The sequence below is a fragment of the Scyliorhinus canicula genome, chromosome 14, assembly GCF_902713615.1.
Source record: "Scyliorhinus canicula chromosome 14, sScyCan1.1, whole genome shotgun sequence".
NCBI lineage: Eukaryota > Metazoa > Chordata > Chondrichthyes > Carcharhiniformes > Scyliorhinidae > Scyliorhinus > Scyliorhinus canicula.
In genome coordinates this window covers 7,172,702-7,195,852 of record NC_052159.1, presented here as the reverse complement: position 1 = coordinate 7,195,852, position 23,151 = coordinate 7,172,702, and the positions used below count along the sequence as shown (strand labels likewise).

Here is a 23,151-nt window from a genome sequence, read left to right as displayed (position 1 = left end):
TATCCTGGGGGTTATCATTGATAAGAAACTGAACTGGACCCAGCCATATAAATACTGTGGCTAGCAGAGCAAGTCAGAGGCTAAGAATCCTACAGCAAGAAACTCCCCCCCCCCCCCCCCCCCCCCCCCCACTGACCCCCAAAGCCTGTCCACCATCTACAAGGCACAAGTCAGGAGTGTAATGGAATACTCTCCAGTTGCCTGGATGAGTGCAGCTCCAACAACACTCAAGAAGCTCAACACCATCCAGGACAAAGCAGCCTAGCTTGATTGGCACCCCATCCACAAACATTCACTCCCTCCATCACCGACTAACAGTAGTAGTGCTAATGCACTGCAGTAACTTACCAAGGTTCCTTAGGCAACACCTACCAAACCCACGACCGCTACCATCCAGAAGGACAAGAGCAGCAGATACCTGGGAACCCCACCACCTGGAGGTTCCCCTCCAAGTCACTTACCACCCTGACTTGGAAATATTTTGTTGTTCCTTCACTGTCACTGGGGCAACATCCTGGAACTCACTCCCTAACAGCACAGTGGGTGTACCTACACCTCAGGGACTGCAGCGGATCAAGAGGCAGCTCCCCACCACCTTCTGAAGGGGCAATTGTGGATGTGCAACAAATGCTGGCCTAGCCAGTGAAGCCCACAACCCATAAAAATTAATTTTTTTAAAAGTCAAGGATAAAGCAACGGGGAAGAGCAGACGGTAGTGGGTGTGCTGGAAAGTGAAGCAATTGATGGTGCTAATACAAAGATATGCTGATATAGTGAAAGGCTTAGCCTAGGTAGATGCAATGGATGGAGACCCGCGTTGAGTGGAAATACCAGTAGAGATTGGTCGGGCCAAATGGCCTGTTTTTTTAGCAGTATATTCTTTTTAATTCTATGTATGAACGAACTAATGACAGGACAACCCCGTTGTGACGCCCCCGTCTTGGTCACCCCCCCCCCCTTACAGCTTTCCCAGCTGCCATTTTGATTATAAAAGTCCATAGTTCACATCTCATTTGTAACTGTTTTCAATTTGTTCACTCCAGGTCAGTGAAGCCTGAAGATAAATCTTTTGCGATAGGAATTCAATTCATGCTATTCCGTGTTCTGGGTAAGTACAAGGACGACTTGATCAAACTCCCAGCCAAAGCTCTCTCTCCATTAACTCAGTGAATGTCGGGGGGGGGGGGGGGGGGGGGGGGTGTGTGTGTGTGGTGCAGTGGTAATGTCAAGGGCCTAGCAATCTAGTGACTCAGGCTGATGCTCTGGGTGGGTGGGTGGGGGTGGGGGTGGGGGGGCATGGGTTCAAATCCAACCACGGTGGACGTTCAATTAATAAATGTGGAACTGAAAGCTAGTCACAGTACTCGTGACTACTTATTAATTCCTGTAAAAACCCAGCTCGTTCAATCATGCCCTACACAGAGTAAAAATGGAGACACTATGTCCACTCGTGAGAAGATTGACAATCTGAAGGCACAGATTTACAATAATGGGCCAGCGATCAGGTTACGTGCCCTCCCCCAAATGCTGCACCCCCCGATGGGCCGACTTCCCGACGGCGTGGACCACTTGTGCTTTCAGTTTTCGTCAAACCCGTGTGGTGGCTGCGGACTGTGTCCAGGGCTGCCACAGTCGGGGGGTGGGGGCGTTCCTCTGGTCAAGGAGGGTGGGGGGGGGGGGGGGGGGGAAGCTTCGGCGGGGGATGTGCAGGCTGGTGGTGTGGGTGGTCTGGGGATGGCGAGGTGGGTTACAGGAAGGCACTATCTGGCAGACCCGGCACGGCTGCTAGCCCTTCACCGAGCGGGACATCGGCGCAAGGGCGCCGCCGACTTTGTCATCGCAAAACTAGACACGTTCTCCGGACATAGCCTCAAAATCGGAGAATCCAGCCCTATATTATTGTCTGGACCGTTTGGAGCGCAGCGATTCACATCCGAGATTCTTATGTCTGGTTATCTTTCTCAGCCTGGCTGCCTGGACCGATTCTTTATGGAAGTACGATTGACACAACATGTATCCGATGGGAAAAGAAATGTAACAAAAAGGCCGCCTGCAGATACTACAACCTGGATCTCTTCCGGGTCAGGTATGCTCACTTCAGTTCATGTCGAAGATGCTCACAACGTCTCTTTCAACAGCACTCTCCAAACAGGTGGCCACTACTGCCTGGAAGGATATGGGCAGGAGATGGCCGGGGATATCATCACCTCCAAACCACTCACCATCCTGACTTGGAAATATATTGGCTGTTCCTTCACCGTCACCCGGTCAACATCCTGGAACTCCCTCCCTGACAGCACAATGGGTGTACCTACGCCACACGGACTGCAGCGGTTCAAGAAGCCCTCTTCTCAAGGGGCAATTAGGGATGTACAATAATTGCTGACCCAGCCAGCGACACCCACATGAAATGAAATGAAAATCGCTTATTGTCACAAGTAGGCTTCAATGAAGTTACTGTGAAAATCCCCTAGTCGCCACATTCCGGCGCCTGTCCGGGGAGGCTGGTACAGGAATCGAACCGTGCTGCTGGCCTGCTTGGTCTGCTTTAAAAGCCAGTGATTTAGCCAAGTGAGCTAAATCATCCCATAATTAACATGAAAATAATGACAGGTTGAGTGAGGATCCTTGGAGGCTGATTTGGGATTGATGCGTATTCCTGGCCATTACATTCAAACAAAGAACAAAGAAAAGTACAGCACAGGAACAGGCCCTTCGGCCCTCCAAGCCAGTGCTGACCATGCTGCCCGACTAAACTACAATCTTCTACACTTTCTGGGTCTATATCCCTCTATTCCCATCCTATTCATGTATTTGTCAAGATGCCCCTTAAATGTCACTCTCGTCCCAGCTTCCACCACCTCCTCCGGCAGCGAGATCCAGGCACCCACTACCCTCTGTGTAAAAACCTTACCCTCGTACATCTCCTCTAAACCTTGCCCCTCGCACCTTAAACCTATGCCCCCTAGTAATTGACCCCTCTACCCTGGGGAAAAGCGTCTGACGATCCACTCTGTTTCCCTCATAATTTTGTTGGATAGACTACCATTTCCCCGGAGGTATTAGAGGTGCCTTATAATATTAATGCTCATTTATGTGCAAAGCTATAGTAAGGATATGCAAATTTTGATGCTGTAATGATGCCTAAACATGTCTGCTGCTCAGCATTGTACTGGTAGAATATTTGGCCTTATGTCTTGGAGTCAGAGAGGAGAAAACAAATAGAAAGAATCACAGAATGCTACAGTGCAGGAGAGGCACTTGGCCATTGAGTCTACATCGAAGGACCCTCACCTGCCCACCCAATCCCATTTGCCAGCACTTGGCCCTTGGCCATGAATGTTAAGACGTCCCGAGTGCTCATGAAATGAAAATGAAAAATGAAATGAAAATCGCTTATTGTCATGAGTAGGCTTCAATGAAGTTACTGTGAAAAGCCCCTAGTCGCCACATTCCGGCGCCTGTCCGGGGAGGCTGGTACGGGAATCGAACCGTGCTGCTGGCCTGCTTGGTCTGCTTTAAAAGCCAGCGATTTAGCCCAGTGAGCTAAACCAGCCCCTGTTACTTTTCAAAGCCCTGATACTTTCATCCAGGTACTTTTCAAAGTATGTGAGGCAACCCGCCTCTACCACCCTCCCAGGCCGTGCGTTCCAGACCCTCACGACCCTCTGGGTAAAAAAGCTTTTCCTCAAATCCCCCCTAAACCTCCCACCCCTTACTTTGAACTTGTGTCCCCCTCGTAACTGACCTTTCAACTCAGGGGAACAGCAGCTCCCTATCCACCCTGTCTATGCCCCTCAGGATCTTGTCCACCTCGATCAGGTCGCCCCTCAGCCTTCTCTGCTCCAGCGAAAACAACCCAAGCCCATCCAACCTCTCTTCATAACTAAAATGTTTCCAGGCAGCATCCTGGTGAATCTCCTCTGCACCCCCTCCAGTGCAATCATCCTTCCGATAATGTGGCGACCAGAATTGCACACAGTGCTCCAGCTGTGGCCTCACCAATATTCTATACAACTCCAACCTTTTGTAATCTATGCCACGATTGTCCCATACGCCTTTTTCACCACCCTATTAATCTGCCCTTGAAATGAAATGAAAATCGCTTATTGTCATGAGTAGGCTTTAATGAAGTTACTGTGAAAAGCCCCTAGTCGCCACATTCCGGCGCCTGTTCGGGGAGGCTGGTACGGGAATCGAACCGTGCTGCTGGCCTGCCCTGGTCTGCTTTAAGAGCCAGCGATTTATCCCAGTGTGCTAAACCAGCTATTGAAGGCAACCTTCAGACATCTATGGACAAACACGTTGTCCTTCGAAAGTTCCCAGTGTCAGACCTTTCATGGTATACTTCCTTGTCAAATGACTCCTTCCAAAGTGTATCACCTCACACATTTTCAGGGTTAAATTAAAGATAAAAGAGTGAAAAAGATAAAAATGAGACGAGTGGCCAATTGACGAAAAGATGGTTTGAGCTTTTACTTGGTGAGCGAGGTTACAGGGTTAGGCTTTTCAAAAAAATTATCAATAACAATATTTTTCTTTCTGTCCTCTATTTTGACTCAGGTACATTGGGCTGCAGATGCTGTTTGAGTGTGGAGCTTTCCTATTCTTCCTGGCGGCCTACTATGTCCTCGTGAAAGACTTGCTGAGGAAGGAGCAACAGGATGGGGTGAAAGCCAAGACTTCGATAGACGCTGAGGTTGGGGGGGAGAGAAAGATACTGATGGAGAAAGGGAACGGAACGACAGCTCAGCTTGAACTGAAAGTGTGAACGATTATTGATGGGGAGTGGAGGGTGGGAGGGTGGGGGAGAGGGGAGGTGGATGGAATGTGTACATAGCTGAAATCTGACCACAACGCAGGGGCAGGGCAGAGGTGATGCTGTGCCAATGATGGCAGACAACGAAGGACTCATTCTTTCCCATTTTGGTTTTTATTTCTGCGTACAGAGCGTTCCTCCAGGGAGCCTCTCCAACTGCCCCCCCCTCCCCCCCCCCATGTACCCCCTCTTCCTTCTCTGTTGGGAAGCTGTCCTGGCGAACTGTTGCACCAGTCAGTGATGTGAAACACGAGTGAGCTCCTTCATGTTCCTGGGACCCCAGGAGAATGAGCCTCTTATCCCGGTATCCAATTACTGTGCCAAAGCTTTTTCTTTCCTGCCCATTCACTGTCCGGAGCCCTCCTTCAATCTCCGAGTGGATTCTGGGTGCGATGGGGCAGCACAATAGAATTCATATCAAGGTGAAAGACTCCGGGCTATGGATCAAAACGTTGAAAGCAATTGTTTGTTCCTTGGCTGAAAACCTATCACGCTCACGTGACATTTCTCGCATTTATTTTAAGGCGACAATTAGAGGTGCCTTAATTTCAGCCAATTTAGGCCTTCTCCCAGACAATGTGACATCCAGGTTGTGTGGCACTAATGGTGGTGTCAATCCCGGGTCAGTATCGCGGGCGTGTCACAGTTCACTCAGCGAGTGGGAGTTGCTATGACAACAGGCGCTTTTCTGTAGTCAGGTTGCTAACTCTGGCTGGGAATATTCCGGGAGACATCGGGGGAAATGGTGTAATAAAATGGTGTGGCGCGAGCAGGTCTGGGAACGCTCGCAATTTTAGCAACCCAGACCCCTTTCATTAAAATAAAGGCTTTGCAATTCCAGAATTAGTTCTCGACATGAAGTCTAAATCGTATCAATAGTCAGCTGGAAAACTTAAACTCACCGCTTGTCACTTGTGAAAAGTAAAGTTGCCACTGTCCCAGATGACCATAGGCTGCCTTCCCCTTTGAGGGGGGAGAGCTGACTGGTGGTGATTTAACCTGAGGGTCACCACACCTCAGGCGAGGGGCAAGGTTGAGAAGGCGGGACCTTCAGGAATAACCTCAGCCGGTACGGGGATTGAACCCGCGCTGCTGGCATCGCTCTGCATCATCAACCAGCTGTACAGCCAACTTAGTGAAACCAGCCTCCACTTGTGTACAGTGTACTTGTGTCACTTGTGTACAGTGTACTTGTGTCACTTGTCTACAGTGTACTTGTGACATTTATGTACAGTGTACTTGTGTCACTAGTGTACAGTGTACATGTGTCACTAGTGTACAGTGTACTTGTGTCACTTGTCTACAGTGTACTTGTGATACGTGTGTACAGTGTACTTGTGATACTTGTGTACAGTGTACTTGTGTCACTTGTGTACAGCAAGTTCAAATCCCCACAGTCGCCACCAACTGTCCAATAGCATTTGAAATACCTCCTTGCCTGAAGAGGTGAGCACGAGGGAAGTGCCCATTATTCTGCCAATGAGCTCCTTCCCAGGTTTTGGGGTGCTCTGGATGGTGGAGGACCCTATTCCCAGCTCCAACTCCTGCTGCTTCCAGATCCTTTAAAAGTCTCGGGCCAGAGCTGCTCTGGCCAATCAGAACTGTGGCACTACAATGTGTCACTTTCCACGTGGAGGCCCAGCAGCTGTGAGCAGTCGGCAGCCGGCTGGAGAGCCGGAACGCCCCCCTGTTTGTTGACACCGCAGCCACAGGTCCCACCCATGCACATCTAGAACATAGAACAGTACAGCACAGAACAGGCCCTTCGGCCCTCGATGTTGTGCCGAGCCATGATCACCCTACTCAAACCCACGTATCCACCCTATACCCGTAACCCAACAACCCCACTCTTAACCTCACTTTTTAGGACACTACGGGCAATTTATCATGGCCAATCCACCTAACCCGCACATCTTTGGACTGTGGGAGGAAACCGGAGCACCCGGAGGAAACCCACGCACACACGGGGAGGACGTGCAGACTCCGCACAGACAGTGACCCAGCCGGGAATCGAACCTGGGACCTTGGAGCTGTGAAGCATTTATGCTAACCACCATGCTACCGTGCTGCCCCTTAAGCTGCAGTGTCAGCCACTCCGCATTAAGGATGGTGCAAATGATGTGAAAAAACTCCGTCACATTAAGTCCAGCCTCTAACCTGCTCCCTTCATCTCCCAGAACGCTTCCTTTGGACACAGGGAGATTGATGTCGATTCCCGTAAATTGGTGCCAAACCCAGTCGAATCCTAGCCATTCCGGGACCTGTGGCAACCTTCTTCTGGAGACAGAGATAGTGAGGGTCTAAGCTCCAATGTTCTTTCCATCTCATGGCTGATGGGGAGTCTCTCCCACACTTACCGTCTGACATTGTTGGGTGTTGGAAGGACTAACAGCTCGATGCTCAACCTGTTTGAGCTCGTTAGGAACGCACCTTCCTTGGCCATCAAGCCCTGGGGTGAGACTCGGACTCGGAGTTCAGAGGCAGGAAAACCGATCATGAGGCCACAAGATCGGCTCAGTATCGCTGACAACACAATCTTCTCCCACAAGGTTCAAACCTCTGGGAGCTCAGTGGCTTCAAGCTGCTGTTTTTTAAGGGTCAGTGAGGTCATTGTAAGGGTCACATGAATTCTGGGTGAGCAGTCCACAGATACACTTCCTCGGTTGATTAGCGATGTATGTATAGTCAGGTCTGAGTTCAAATCCCTGTCCTGCCCCAACACACCCACTGCAACGACGACATTTAAAGTCAGTTAATTAGAAACTAGGCTGTTGAAAGGGGCTGTTTAGCACGCAGGGCTAAATCGCTGGCTTTGAAAGCAGACCAAGCAGGCCAGCAGCACGGTTCGATTCCCGTAACAGCCTCCCCGAACAGGCGCCGGAATGTGGCGACTAGGGGCTTTTCACAGTTACTTCATTGAAGTCTACTCGTGACAATAAGCGATTTTAATTTTTTTTAATTTTTAAACAAAGCTAGCACCTGTATTGGTGGCCCATGATGCAACTGGATTGGTTTTGAACCCATCTGGTTCAGTAATGTCCTTCAGGGAAGGAAATCTGCCACCCTTACCCGGTCTGGCCTACATGTGACTCCAGACCCACACAGCGATGCGGTTGACTCTTAAATGCCCCCCTATGCTGCACCGACAGGCCCAGGAGATACCAGGAGCCTGTGTCTATCCAGGATTCTGGGCTGGGTTGAGCTGTCATTGGCGCCACTGATGTTTTGTTAAGCTGTTACTGCCTATGCTGCATCACACTAGAATATTTCTACATGCTTTAATGATGTTTTAATACTGTGAGTTGGAAGAATGAGCAAAACCTTTAATGGTTTGTAAATAGTGAACCTCGCCCTGAAGCTCTGCTTCACGGACGGGATGTGGTGAAAGGAACATGATGATATGTACATTTTAACAATCTAGTAACTTGTGTATTACTGTAGTTTATTTGATATTAACTTGTATTTACAAATATATTTTTGCACACTTGTCCCTCAACTGTGAAGTTTGGAACATTTAGTCATGTTGAATTTAATCTTTATGGGTTGAAATTATAGGGGCTGGTTTAGCACAGTGGGCTAAATTGCTGGTTTGTAATGCACAAAAACGCCAGCAGTGCGGGTTCAATTCCCGTACCGACCTCCCCGAACAGGTGCCGGAATGTGGCGACTAGGGGCTTTTCACAGTAACTTCACCGAAGCCGACTTGCGACAATAAGTGATTATTATTATTATATTATCAGCTTTGAGAGCTGATAAAGGATTTGCAGTTCACTATTGATTCTGAATGAGGTGCCTGGCTTTAATTTGAGATAGGCTGAAATTTCCTGGCTGTTCCCACCGGCGGGGTCTGCTGCTCCCGCTGATGGTGACCCTCTTGCCACAGGTTCCCCGGCGGTGGAGGGTGGGAACAATGGGAGTACCCATTGACAGCGGCAGGGCCTGAAGATCCTGTCTGGAGGGGGAAGCCGTCCTTCTTCGTTCCCCCCTCCCCCTGTCTTTTATTTTCCTTGCCAGGGGGAAACCGTATCTCTGTGACTGCCCCACTGAGCCTCGTAACCATGTCAACACCTCAGTCAGATCAACGCTGCTGACCAAATGAATCAGTGAAAATCGATATGAAGATGGATGGATTTGGAGGGATTTGGGTCCAAGGTGGGGGAAATGTGGTTGAGGCATAGGTCGGCCATGATCTCATTGATGTACCATTAATTCGACTCAAGACACATTTAGGATCCGAACTGTGGCTTTAATCAGCTAGTTGTTAGCCCGGTGGTCGATTACAGAGAATGACCGACCGCCGGGAACTCTGGGTACTTATACCCTGCCTCGGAGGCGGGGCCTACTTGCCTCTCGACCAATTGGAGAGCAGTCACATGACTAGTCCCAACCAATCGGACGAGAGGTACATGACCAGCCAGAGCCAATGGGAAGCCAGTGCTCTGCACCAATGGCAGTGCTCATATCCATCCCACCACACCACATTGAATAGCGAAGCAGGTTCGAGGGTCTGGATGGCCTCCCCCTGTCCCTCTGTCCCTATCTACAAGTCAGGTCCATGCATGCAGACTTTATAATTTAACCCCCTGGTATAATTCTAGTGGATCTGTGCTGCGCCCATTACGAAGTAGATACTTGGGTTTCCAGAAAGCAGCCCATCAAATATTACTACTCAAAGTACGAGTTCATGGTGTAGGGGGTGATATATTGGCATGGATAGAGGGTTGGTCATGTGTGAATTAGGAGCATCAGTAGGCCACTCAGCCCCTCATGCCTGCTCCACCATTCAATAGATAACTGGCCGATCTGATTGTAATCTTAACCAGGCATTCCTGCCCATCCCCCGATAACCTTTCACCCCCTTGCCAGTGAAGATCTATCTAGCACTGCCTTAAAAATATTCAAAGACTCTGGAGAGAATTCTCCGCCTCAGCCATGGTCTTATCAAATGGCAGAGCAAGCTCAAGGAATTGAATGACCTGATCCTAATTCGTATGTTCCGATGTATCCCTTCCAAAGCCAATACATGCCCCCTGAGGTGCCTTGCTCACAACCAGATATTGTCGACCAGTGGGTCTGACCAAGACTTGCGTGGAGCCAGATCCTGGCTTCCTTCCCTTTGTGTCATCCAGAATCATAGAAAGAGGCTACCTTTGACAAGGCAGCATTCCCTCAGCACTGCCTGGTAATAGCAACCAGGCTTTGGAAAGAGGTTTGAGAACGAAAGTGTAACCAAGTGAGTCAACTGACACCGAATATTGCATTTCTCCCCCCCCCCCCCCCTCCCTTGTTCGCACAGTGGTTATATTGCTGGCGCCGTCATCCCCAGGTTTCATGGAGACATCGCTCCACCGCAGCAATGGGGGAAGTTAATTAAGTAATTTTGCAATTACGGGCCAGTTGCCCTGGTAGAACTGGAATGTCCCGCTCTACTTGTTTGCAAGGTCATTTGGATTGGGAATGCAATGAAAGTAACAATGAAATGGATCCCGACATGGATCCAGTGAATCAATTTCAACTCTGTCAAAGTGCCGTGCTTGCTTTTTATAGAGCGTTCAAGAGCACGCTTCCCTCCCAGTCCGACAGTTGTGTGTTCTGTGCAGGGTTACGGGAAGGAGGCGGGAGAATGGCTCTCAGTGAATTGCTTGTTCAGAGACTCGGTGCCGACACGACGGGCTGAATGGCTTTCTTCTAGGTCGATTAATATCGCCAGAACAGATTAATTGGTCATTATCTCATTATTGTTTGGAATCTTGCTGTGTGCATACTGGTGCCTGGTCTCCTACATTACATCAGTGACTACAATTCAAAAAGCACTGTGTTACTTGCAAGGCACTATAGGGCCTCCCGAAGTTGTGGGAGATGCGATAGAAACAATCTTTTTCCTTCTTTCTCTGTTCCCCTTCCATGGACTTCAATGTTTTGCTTTAAGCCAATGGAAAGGCTGCCTCACTGGCACACTGAGGTGGGTGGTGGGTGGGGGGGGGGGGAGCAGGCATTCTGGGAGTGCCAGTCTGATCCTCACTGGGAACTAAATCAATATTCAGCAACAACAGCTTGCATTTGAAAATCGCTTATTGTCACAAGTAGGCTTCAAATGAAGTTACTGTGAAAAGCTCCTAGTCGCCACATTCCGGCACCTGTTCGGGGAGGCTGGTGCGGGAATAGCGCCTTTAACACAGTCAAACATCCCAAGGTGCTCTGCAGCTGCGCCATCAGAGAAGAACTTGACGCTGAGCCACATGATAGCAGAGTGGCACAGTGGTTGGCACTGCTGCCTCACAGTGCCAGGGTCGCAGCTTCGATTCTATCCTCGGGTGACTGTGTGGAGTCTGCACGTTCTCCCCGTGTCTGCGTGAGTTTCCTCCGGGTGCTCCAGTTTCCTCCCACAGTCCAAAGACGTGCAGCTTAAGTCGATTGGCTCCCAACGGTTAGATGGGGTTACGGGGATAGGGTGGGGCAGTGGGCCCAGGTAGGGTGCTGTTTCAGAGGGTGAGTGCAGTCGATGGTCTCCTTCTGCACTGTAGGGATTCCAAATATTCTATGACCAGTTATGAGGACAGCTTCGGCCAAATGGTAGCTTTTCAGGAATTGACAAAAAGATTCGAGAGAGAAAGAGGAGTCAGAATAGTTACTGTAGGAAATTAAAATGCTTTGGGTTAAAGTAAATGTCTTTGATATCGAGAGGAAGATCTCGGGGTTATTGTGTAAGACCTGTCAGTGATTGATGTTGGTATCGGTTACAAAACACTTAAAAGTGGAATGGATCCTTTTCTGCCTAGTTAAACTGTTAAACTTCAACAGGTTAAGGCACAATATAATGTATGGGTTCCAATCAAACAGAGAAGGGCAGCATCAGCAAACCAAGTCTTGTGGATGTTAACAGCATGTTTGGGTTGTGCAATTCTTAAAGAAAGAAAAACTTGGCCCTCCAACTTCAAAGAACAAAGAACAAAGAAAATTACAGCACAGGAACAGGCCCTTCGGCCCTCCCAGCCTGCGCCGATCCAGATCCTTTATCTAAACCTGTCTCCTATTTTCCAAGTCTCCTCTGTTCCGCGCCCGTTCATATACTTGTCTAGGTGCCTCTTAAATGATGCTATCGTGCCCGCCTCTACCACCTCCGCTGGCAAAGCGTTCCAGGCACCCACCACCCTCTGCGTAAAAAACTTTCCACGCACATCTCCCTTAAACTTTCCCCCTCTCACCTTGAAATCGTGACTCCTTGTAATTGACACCCCCACTCTTGGAAAAAGCTCGTTGCTATCCACTCTGTCCATACCTCTCATAATTTTGTAGACCTCAATCAGGTCCCCCCTCAACCTCCGTCTTTCCAACGAAAACAATCCTAATCTACTCAACCTTTCTTCATAGCTAGCACCCTCCATACCAGGCAACGTCCTGGTGAACCTCCTCTGTACCCTCTCCAAAGCATCCACATCCTTCTGGTAATGTGGCGACCAGAACTGCACACAGTATTCCACTGCACTTCAGGACATCTCAAAATTCTTCCCACCCAAGCAAGTACTTTTGCAAAGGAGGGTGAGATTTTCAGACCCGGCCACTGAATTGACTTTAGGATCCTCTCTAATTTTTCCTGTCCCACCAGGGGGGAGGGGGGGGGGGGGGGGGGGGGGTCGGAATATCCCACCCATGGACACTGTTGGAATGCAGCACAAGACACAGCAGCCAACGTGAACGGAGTAAGCGCCCACAACAAACATGTGACCATGACCATATTACCTGTTGAGGGATGAATCTTGGCCAGGGCGCTATAGTCTAGTGCTCTCCTCAAACAATTGTGGCTCTGGGATATTTTGCATCCACTTGAGAGAATAAAATCATAGAATCAATTATAGACTTTACAGTGCAGAAGGAGGCCATTCGGCCCATCGAGTCTGCACCAGCTCTTGGAAAGAGCACCCGACTTAAGCCCACTCCTCTACCCTATCCCTGTAACTCAGTAATCCCCACCCAATCTTTCTGGACACTAAGGGCAATTTTAACATGGCCAATCCACCTAACCTGCGCATCTTTGGACTGTGGGAGGAAACCGGAGCGCCCGGAGGAAACCCACGCAGACACGGGGGAGAACGTGCAGACTCTGCACAGGCAGTGACCCAAGCCGGGAATCGAACATGGGACCCTGGCGCTGTGAAGCAACTGTGCTAACCACTGTGCTATTTTGCTGCCCCCCCCCCCCCCCGAGAGGGTGGATAGGGGCCTCGGTTTAACGTGCCATTCAAAAGACGGCACCTCCGACTTCAATGGGAGCTTCAGGCTGGACTTTACACTCACGCCTCTGGACAGGGACTCGGACCCACAGCCTTCTGACCAAAGGTGAGAGAGCTGCTCGCTATATCTCTGCGAGTTTGAGGGCAGTGAAGGAGAGAGAGTCTGAGGTTACGCAGTTACAGTTTATTGGTGATTCCTGTGGTGGTATCTGAGTTTGACTGGCTTGATGGGCCTGCAAACTGTGACCTCCAAACCTAAATTCAGCCAAAAATCCAAGAACACCCAGGCAATCACTGCGGTGAAATCTCATAAAATGTGAATGGGAGATTATATAATTTAACTCCAATTGTATCTGTTTTGTAAACAATAATTAACTGCTTGTATATAATAACTTTTATACCCCAATTAAATGAATAACATTTTGTTTGAACAATATGCTGTGTGCGCTTTTTTTTTCTATTTCTAACACTTTATTCTGAAAATGAATCCTACAAGTCCACTTGGAGAGGAGGCATTTTCGGGGTTATGGGAGAAAAATGGGGGTGTCGGATGGATTTAAAAATTAAACGCATCAGCATGGGAAGAGGAAGGTAAAGGTGAAGAGGGATCTGATCCCAGGGATGATTGGTGATATTCGTGTAATAGTGCAGAAAACCAGGAAGTAGAACAATAGATTCATCTCTACACACTTCCAAGATTTTATTGACAGAGGACATACAATACAAGCGTGCAACTCCAAACCCAACAAACACATTTTCAGTCTATTACAATATGTAGGAGCACAAGTGAAGTGCCAGAAAATGGGCAGAGGTGGGGTAGACTAATAATCTCGAGGCCCCGTCCAATGCTCTAGGGGCAAGGGTTCAAAATCCACCGTGGTAGCTGGTGGGTGCAGACCTCCTTCTCTAAAACGACATTAGTGAATCAGGTGGGGTTTTTACAATTAATGTGAGTTTCCAGGTCACCATTACTGTGACAAGCTTTTAATTCCAGATTTCATTCACTGAATTCAAATTTTTTGAACCCATGTTGATGAGCATTAGCCTGGGTCTCCGGATTACTACTCCAACGACATGACCACTATGCCCTGTATCCATGACATGACCTAAAAAGCCACTCAGTTGTATCAAACTGAGGATAGTTACAGAGAATCATAGAATTTACAGTGCAGAAGGAGGCCATCTGTCCCATCGAGTCTGCACCGGCTCTTGGAAAGAGCACCCTACCCAAGAGGCAACACCTCCACCCTATCCCCATAACCCAGTAACCCCACTCAACCAACACTGAGGGCAATTTTGGACACTAAGGGCAATTTATCATGGCCAATCCACCTAACCTGCACATCTTTGGACTGTGGGAGGAAACCGGAGCACCCGGAGGAAACCCACACAGACACGGGGAGAAAGTGCAGACTCCGCACAGACAGTGACCCAACGGGGAATCGAACCTGGGACCCTGGAGCAGTGACACAATTGTGCTAACCACTGTGCTACCGTGCTTCCCCAAAGAGATATGGAGGGAGGGAAGGAGGGAGTGAGGGAAAAGCCATGGAAGGATTTGAAAATAGGGAAGAGATTTGAAAGATTACAGACTTGGATTTTGGCATGACTATTTGTATCTTGCTGTTTCACAAACATTAGGCATTGAATTAATTGACAAACTATGGAACATGGAATTCAGGGTAAATGAGTAAGGAACAAATTAGAATTTGCTGACGCAGTTTAATCATTACTCATCACCTCTCTTAGCAACGTAATTAACTTCTTTGAGTACTTTGCAGTGACGCCCACATCTTGAGAATTAAATTTGGAAAGGAAACATCTCAACAATTTGTTTCTCCCACATGTTCCTCAAATTATTATTGAAATAGAATCTGCTGTAGATCGAATCAAACTAATCACTGAAACATTAAACAGCAAACAGATTTGGCAGAAACCCTTCGATTAGCAAGGATCAAAACTGCCAAAATGGATATCTCTCGGATTAGAAATTTGGCGACAGGTTAGGTGTTGGGAATTCTAGAGGCTGGGACAAGTAACTCACTTCCTGACTCTCCCAAAGCCTGTCCACCGCCCACAAAGCACAAATCAGGAGTGTGATGGAATTCTCTCCACTTGCCTGGATGAGCGCAGCTTCAACAACACTCGTGAAGCTCAACACCATCCAGGACAAAGCGGTCCGCTTGATTGGTGCCTCATCAGCAACCTAAAAATTAATTCCCTCCACCTCCGACGAACAGTGGCAGCTGTGTGCGCCATCAACAAGATGCACTGCAGCAACTCACCAAGGCTCCTTCGACAGCACCTTGTGAACTCACGACCTCTACCATCTAAAAGGACAAGGGTAGCAGACACATGGGAACACCACCACCTGGAAGTTCCCCTTCAAGCCACTCAGCACCCTGACATAGAAATATATCCGTCATTCCATCACTGTCACTGGGTCAAAATCCTGGAATTCCCTCCCTAACAGTATAATAATAATAATCTTTATTATTGTCACAAGTAGCCTTACATTAACACGACAATGAAGTTACAGTGAAAATCTCCTAGTCGCCACATCCCGGCACCTGGTCGGGTACACGGAAGGAGAATTCACAATGTCCAATTCACCTGAGAAGCACATCTTTCGGGAATTGTGGGAGGAAACCGGAGCACCCGGAGAAAACCCACGCAGACACGGGGAGAACGTGCAGACTCTGCACAGACAGTGACCCATGCTGGGGATTGAACCGGGGTCCCTGGCGCTGTGAAGCAACAATGATAACCACTGTGCTGCCACCCCATCCCTACACAACAGGGACTACAGCTGTTCAAGAACATAGAACATAGAACATAGAACATTACAGCGCAGTACAGGCCCTTCGGCCCTCGATGTTGCGCCGACCTGTGAAACCCCTCTAAAGCCCATCTACACTATTCCCTTATCGTCCATATGCCTATCCAATGACCATTTGAATGCCCTTAGTGTTGGCGAGTCCACTACTGTTGCAGGCAGGGCATTCCACGCCCTTACTACTCTCTGAGTAAAGAACCTACCTCTGACATCTGTCCTATATCTATCTCCCCTCAATTTAAAGCTATGTCCCCTCATGCTGGACATCACCATCCAAGGAAAAAGGCTCTCAATGTCCACCCTATCTAATCCTCTGATCATCTTGTATGCCTCAATTAAGTCACCTCTTAACCTTCTTCTCTCTAACGAAAACAGCCTCAAGTCCTTCGGCCTTTCCTCGTAAGATTTTCCCTCCATACCAGGCAACATCCTTGTAAATCTCCTCTGTACCCTTTCCAATGCTTCCACATCCTTCCTATAATGTGGCGACCAGAACTGCACACAATACTCCAAATGTGGCTGCACCAGAGTTTTGCACAGCTGCAACAAGAAGGCTGCTCATCACCGACTTCTCGTTTTTGAAAGTAATTTTAGTGTACCCAATTATGTTTTCCGATTAAGGGGCAATTTAGCGTGGCCAATCCACCTACCCTGCACATCTTCGGGTTGTGGGGGTGAGACCCACGCAGACACGGGGAGAATGTGCAAACTCCACACGGACAGTGTCCCAGGACTGAGATCAAACCTGGGTCCTCGGCGGCGCGAGGCAGCAGTGCTAACCACTGCGCCACCGTGCTGCCCTACACCACCAGCTTCTTAACGGCAATTCGGGATGGGCAATAAATGCTGGCTTGACTGATAACATCCTCATCCCATGAAAGAATAATAAGATACAAAGAAAAGACATCGGGCTGTTTTCACTTGTTCGGGCAGACATAATCAATCAAGGATCCTCCTAATTCAGATCATAGATCATAGAATTTACAGTGCAGAAGGAGGCCATTCAGCCCATCGAGTCTGCACTGGCTCTTGGAAAGAGCACCCTACCCAAGGTCAACAATTCCACCCTATCCCCATAACCCAGTAACCCCACCCAACACTAAGGGCAATTTTGGACACTAAGGTCAATTTAGCATGGCCAATCCACCTAACCTGCACATCTTTGGACTGTGGGAGGAAACCGGAGCACCTGGAGGAAATCCACGCACACACGGGGAGGATGTGCAGACTCCGCACAGACAGTGACCCAAGCTGGAATCGAACCTGGGAACCTGGGACCCTGGAGCTGTGAAGCGATTGTGCTATCCACAATGCTACCGTGCTTCCCAAATGATGACATTGATGCCTGTTCAATGGATCAATGACAATTTGTATTTATGTAGAAAATGTAAATGCCAAATTTTGTTCAATAAGCTTAAGAAAAATCAGGAACATTGTGTACAGGAGGGGGCCAGGCAGCCCATTGAGTCTGCACCGATAAAACTCTACTTGGGGCAGCACGGTAGCATGGTGGTTAGCATAAATGCTTCACAGCTCCAGGGTCCCAGGTTCGATTCCTGGCTGGGTCACTGTCTGTGCGGAGTCTGCACGTCCTCCCCGTGTGTGCGTGGGTTTCCTCCGGGTGCTCCGGTTTCCTCCCACAGTCCAAAGATGTGTGGGTTAGGTGGATTGGCCATGCTAAATTGCCCGTAGTGTCCTAAAAAGTAAGGTTAAGGGGGGGGGGGGGGGGGTTGTTGGGTTACGGGTATAGGGTGGATACGTGGGTTTGAGTAGGGTGATCATTGCTCGGCACAACATCGAGGGCTGAAGGGCCTGTTCTGTGCTGTACTGTTCTATGTTCTATGTTCTATGTTCTAAATCTACCCTAATCCCACTTTCCATTGCCTTGAATGTTCTAACATTTCAAGCACTCGTCAATTACTTCTTAAAGTTTAAGGTTTTCAGCTTCTCCGAGGCAGTGCATTCCACAGTCCCACCACCCTCTGGGTGAAAAACATTTTTCCTCCAAATCCCTCACAGCCTCCTGTCCCCTCACCTCAAAGTTATGCCCCCTCGTTATTGACCTTCAGCTAAGGGGAACAGCTGCTTTCTATCCACCCTATCCACACCCCTCATAATCTTATCCACCTCAATCAGGTCCCCCTCAGCCTACCCCACTCTGAGCTTATCCAGCCTCTCTTCACAGCAACATCCCAGTGAATCTCCTCTGCACCCTGTCCAGTGCAACCACATCTTGCTATAGTGCGGTGACCTGAATTGAACACAGTACACCAGCTAAGGCCTAAAGTCCTGTACAGCTCCAGCATAACCTCACTGCTCCGAGAATCTATGCCATGACTGATAAAGGTACGTGCCCCATATGATTTCTTCACTACTCTATTAACGGGTCCTGCTGCCTTCAGGGGTCTGTGGACAAGCACCCCAAGATCGCTCTGTTCCTCTGAGCTTCCTACTGTCCTGCCATTCATTGAGTGCTCCCTTGTCGCATTACTCCATTTTCCTGTCCTGCCATTCATTGAAATTGAAGTTGATCCACAATCAAACTCAATAGGCGGGATTCTCCGGTCCCCAACGCCGAAATCACGTTTGCCAATCGGCCGGAGAATCAAAGATGGCGACCAAATCAGGGCACGCCGCTTTTGCAATGTTCCGCCCCGTCCAAAGCGGCATACTCTCAGAGTACGCCCCGCGATGTAGCGACGGCCTCAGGGCGTTGCCTGAGGCCCACCACTAATGCTCCGCCCCCAACCAGCCGAGTTCCCGACTCGTGTGGTCTCATCCGTCGGGAACTCGGCCTGGCGGCTGCAGACTCAGTCCAGCGCCGCCACAGTTGGGGGAGGACCAATCTGCGGGCAGGGGGGGACATTGCCAGGGCCTGGGGGCACTGTGGGAGGGTGGTCTAGAGCGGGCGAGCCGGCCAAAGTGTGGGGGGCACTAGTTCGCAGGCCGGGTCCGTGAGCGACCGCCGCTATGTTGCTAGAGCTGGGTTGTCTATGCTGCCTTGATGCTAGCCCCCAGCAAAATGGAGGCCATTTTCCGCCATTTTTTCTGTCGTAAAACGCCATCGTTCCCACACGCCGGCGTGGGGGATCATAGCCTCAAAATTGGAGTAGGTAAACTGCCTATTGGAGAATTCACTCCGTGAAGAGTCGTGGGATGTTTTATTGAAGCAAGGGTGCCAAAGAAATATAAGTTATAGGATCATTTGCATACAGCCACTTATGGCACCAGAGGGGGCACTACCTTAGGGTAGTGAACTATTAATAATGTCAGCTAACAGGGGGACCAGGAGTGAAGTTGAGTAGTCAGCTGTTTATTGGGAATGAACTCTATAGGGCTGAATGGTCATTGGCAAGACCCTAATGAGCAGGAAATGCCTCAGCTCCTCCCACGGGGCTACACAATATTAACTGTGCAAAAACAGTCCATTCAGCCCAACTGCTCCACACTGGTTTTCTTGCTGTACAGAAGTGTTTTTCAAACTTTTCTCCCGGGGCCAACTTTTGCCAAGCTGCCAACCTTCGTGACACACGCCATGTTCGTTTACCTTTAATGTGGCAATAAGCGATTTTCATTTCATTTTATTCATTTTTCATTTCATTCATGTCCCACTCCCAGAAGTATGAGCACAAACTCTAGACTGATACATGAATGCACGACTGAGGGAGTGCCGCAGTGTTGAAGGTACAGTCTTTCAGCATGAGATATTAAACCAAAACCCTGGGAGCAGTTGAACCAGTAATAAATCTCTGTCTCGTTTTGCCCCCCCCCCCTTCCCCCGCCCCCCCACCCGTTTCCGACCCTCCTCTGCCCCAACCTCAGAGAGGCCCCCAGGAACATCCCCTCAATCCCCCCTCCACCTGGTAAGGCCACCAACCCCCCTCCCGATCAGATCCCTGACCGTGCCTACGGGACAGCTGGGCATCTTGGCACTGCCAACCTGGCACTCTGACAGTGTCCCTGCCAGCCTGGCAGCGTCAGGGTGCCCAGTTAGCAGCGCCAAGGTGCCCAGGTGCCAGAAGGTGTGCCAGGGTGCCACCCCACCCTGTCTCTGATCAGCCAAAGGTCTCTAATGGCCTAGGAGACAGCCCCAGTTGCCTTTACGACTGTTCTACATTTGTGGAAACCAGTACTAAATGGCACCGTGGCGAGGTCTGACAGGTGCGGCCAGAGGTCACGGTGCTGGGAGAATCCCACGAATGAATATTTAAATGGATAATTCGAATATGTTGATCGGGATCACGTCCAGTCAGGGCGAGATCCAGATCGCGATGTCTTGCGAGATTCAAAGGACTCGTCCCAAGACCAAATCGGACGCGGTGAGGACGCTGAGTCGCGTCACCTCTCCGCTCTCTAAATCAATGTCAAATTCTCCGAGCAGTACAAGTTGAGTGTCCTTCATCCAAAGTCTGACCAATTCCGTTTGGATCAGGTCGCGTTATTTGCCCGAGGGACAGCGTTTCATTTTGGTTGAACTTATTTGCCATGATTGGGTGTGACTCAGAAACAAATAAATCTCCCAGCAGCTGCGTGGTAAACCACTGTGTACACCTGGATTAGGTGATGTAAGGTAGGACCTGTACTACAGGTTCGTCGGTAGCCCCTGCCTGCTGGCTCCGCCCAGGAAGAGGAGTATAAATATGCCATTTTGCCAGCTGCTGTAGGAGGCCACCGCATCTTACTGCAATAAAGCCACAGTTGTACCCAATCTTAGTCTTTGTACAATTGATGGTGCATCAAGCTGTGCACAAGGCGGAGGGAGAGCTTGAGTTTACACTCGGGTCACAGGCTTTTGGTTTTTGGATGGGTTCAGATTCCGGTTGCATAGTTAAAGGAGGCTCCATCTGTATAAGAGCAGATGAGATCTCTCCTGTGTCCTGGCCAATATTAATATTACTTTTTAAGACAATTATTTTCGCGGCTGTGGGCATCACTGGCTGGGCCAGGCTTTATTGCTCTTGAGCTGAGTTGCTTGCAGTAGATCTGCAGTCACATGTAGGCCAGACCGGGTAAGGACGGCAGATTTCCTTCCCTAAAGGACATTAGTGAACCAGATGTGTTTTTAACGACAATCAGCACTGTTTTCACGGTCACCATTACTATTTGGCAAATTGGATCCAAATTTGGCTTCACGGCAGGAGGCAGAGGATGATGGTCAAAGGATGTTTTTGTGACTGGACGTGTGTGTCCAATGGTGTACCACAGGGATCGTTGAGGCCCTGGACAATGTGGATCATTTCCCATGCCTCAGCAGCCTCCTCTCGGTGCGGGCAGACATTGACGATGAAATCCAACATCGACTCTAATGCGCAAAGTGCCGTCTTCAATGCCTGAGTTTTCGAAGCCCGAGACCTCAAATCCAGCAGCAAGGTCACAGTCTCAGAGCAGCCGTGTCTCCGCCCTCCTGTATTCATCAGATCCGTGAACAATGTACAGCAGACACCTTGGGCGGGATTCTCCGACCCCTCGCCGGCTGCCGTATTCTCCGACTCCATTTTGCGGGCGGGGGCGGGATTCCCGCCACGCGGTCGGGGGCCATTGGCAGCGGCCCCCCAGGCGATTCTCCGGGCCACGCTGGGCCAAGCTGCCATCCATTTTTGGCCAGTCCCACCGGCGTGAATCACTCAACTCATGTACCGGCGGGACCTTGCAGGTAAGTCGGCGGGGGCGGTCCTCGGGGGGGGTATCCAACCCCGGGAAAGTGTCCTACCCCGTGATCGGGGCCCACCGATCTGCGGGCGGGCTTGGTCCGTGGGTGCACTTCTTCCTTCAGCGCCGGACCCTGTAGGGCTCTGCCATGGCTGGCGCGGAGAAGGGAACCCCCTGCGCACGTGCCAAAATACGCCGGCTGGTCTGCGCACGCGCGAACTCGCACCGTCCCTTCGGCGCCGGCTGGAGTGCCGCCAACCCCTCCGCTGTCTACCTCGTCCCTCAAGGTTCGGAGAATTCCGCACTTTCGGGAGCTGTTGACACCGGAGTGGTTGGCGCCGGTTCTCCCGCCGGTGTGGGGACTTAGTCCTCAGGAGGGAGAATCCCGGCCCTCAAATCCCTGGAGAGATATCACCAATGTTGCCTCCACAAAATCCTACAAATCCACTGGCAGGACAGGTGTACCCATGTGAGCGTCCTTTCCTAGACCAATACCCCCAGTATCGAGGCACTGGTCACACTCGACCAGCTGCGATGGGCGGAGCACATTGTCCACATGCCCAACACAAGACTCCCGAAACAAGTGCTCCAAGCCCCACAATGACAAGCGATCACTAGGAGGGCAGAGGAAACGCTCCAAGGACACTCTGAAAGCCTCCCTAAAAAAATGCAACATCCCCATCGACACATGCTTACCTTAGAATGCTCAAGCACCATGGGGAGGAGCACATGGAGGTGAAGCATTAAGTGCGGAAGGAGCGCAGAATCCAGAGTGTCCCACCCACCCACCTCTTTAAACCCCACCAGCCAAACCTGTGACAGTGTCTGCAGATCCGGGCTCGGACTATTCAGCCACCGCAGAAACCACCTCCCCGGAGTGAAACCAGTCTTCCTCGACCCTGAGGGGCTGCCCAAGAAGAAGACCCCAGGGAGCGGTACAGGATCCCTCGCTGTTTATAGTATACATTAGTGATCGAGACATGAATGTGGGGGGGTCAGCAAGTTCACATATGACACCAAAAGTGGTGGTGTGGTAAAGAGGCGGAAAGTCTTCGATTACAGGGTGATATAGACGGGCTGGTCAGATGGGCAGAAGAGTGGCAAATGGAATTTAGCCCTGAAAAGTGTGAGGTGATGCATTTTGGGAGGACTAACGAGGCAAGCGGATACGCAATGAATGGTAGGAAGTTAAGAAGTGCAGAGGACCAGAGGGACCTTGGGGAGCATGTCCATAGATCCTGAAGGCAGCAGGACAGGTAGGGAAGGTGGTTAAGAAGGCCGATGGGATACTTGCCTTTATTAGCTGAGGAGTAGACTATAAGAGCAGGGGGGATTATGACTGCCACAGCCTCACCTCCCCTGCAGCCCTAACCCACACCTTTGTCAGCACAATGCTTTCCAGCTCCATGCCCTAACACGTGCCGACTTCGGTTCAGCTGTCCAGTGGGATTGTGAACTTCTCTGGGGAAGCACGGTAGCATGGTGGTTAGCATAAATGCTTCACAGCTCCAGGGTCCCAGGTTCGATTCCCGGCTGGGTCACTGTCTGTGCGGAGTCTGCACGTCCTCCCCGTGTGTGCGTGGGTTTCCTCCGGGTGCTCCGGTTTCCTCCCGCAG

At 50.0% G+C, this 23,151-nt stretch overlaps 1 protein-coding gene across 2 annotated transcripts in view; it reads left to right on the top strand.

The window, feature by feature from the left end:
- slco2b1 (solute carrier organic anion transporter family, member 2B1) overlaps positions 1-4,787 on the top strand; it is a 95,887-nt gene extending 91,100 nt beyond the window's left edge. For both annotated transcript variants that reach the window (XM_038818850.1, XM_038818851.1), the window contains exons 13-15: positions 1,044-1,108; positions 1,966-2,086; positions 4,564-4,787. In XM_038818850.1, the coding sequence (XP_038674778.1) occupies positions 1,044-1,108; positions 1,966-2,086; positions 4,564-4,771 (394 nt within the window). In that variant the 3' untranslated portion in view covers positions 4,772-4,787. The remainder of the gene's footprint in view (positions 1-1,043; positions 1,109-1,965; positions 2,087-4,563) is intronic.
- Positions 4,788-23,151: the final 18,364 nt, after the last annotated feature.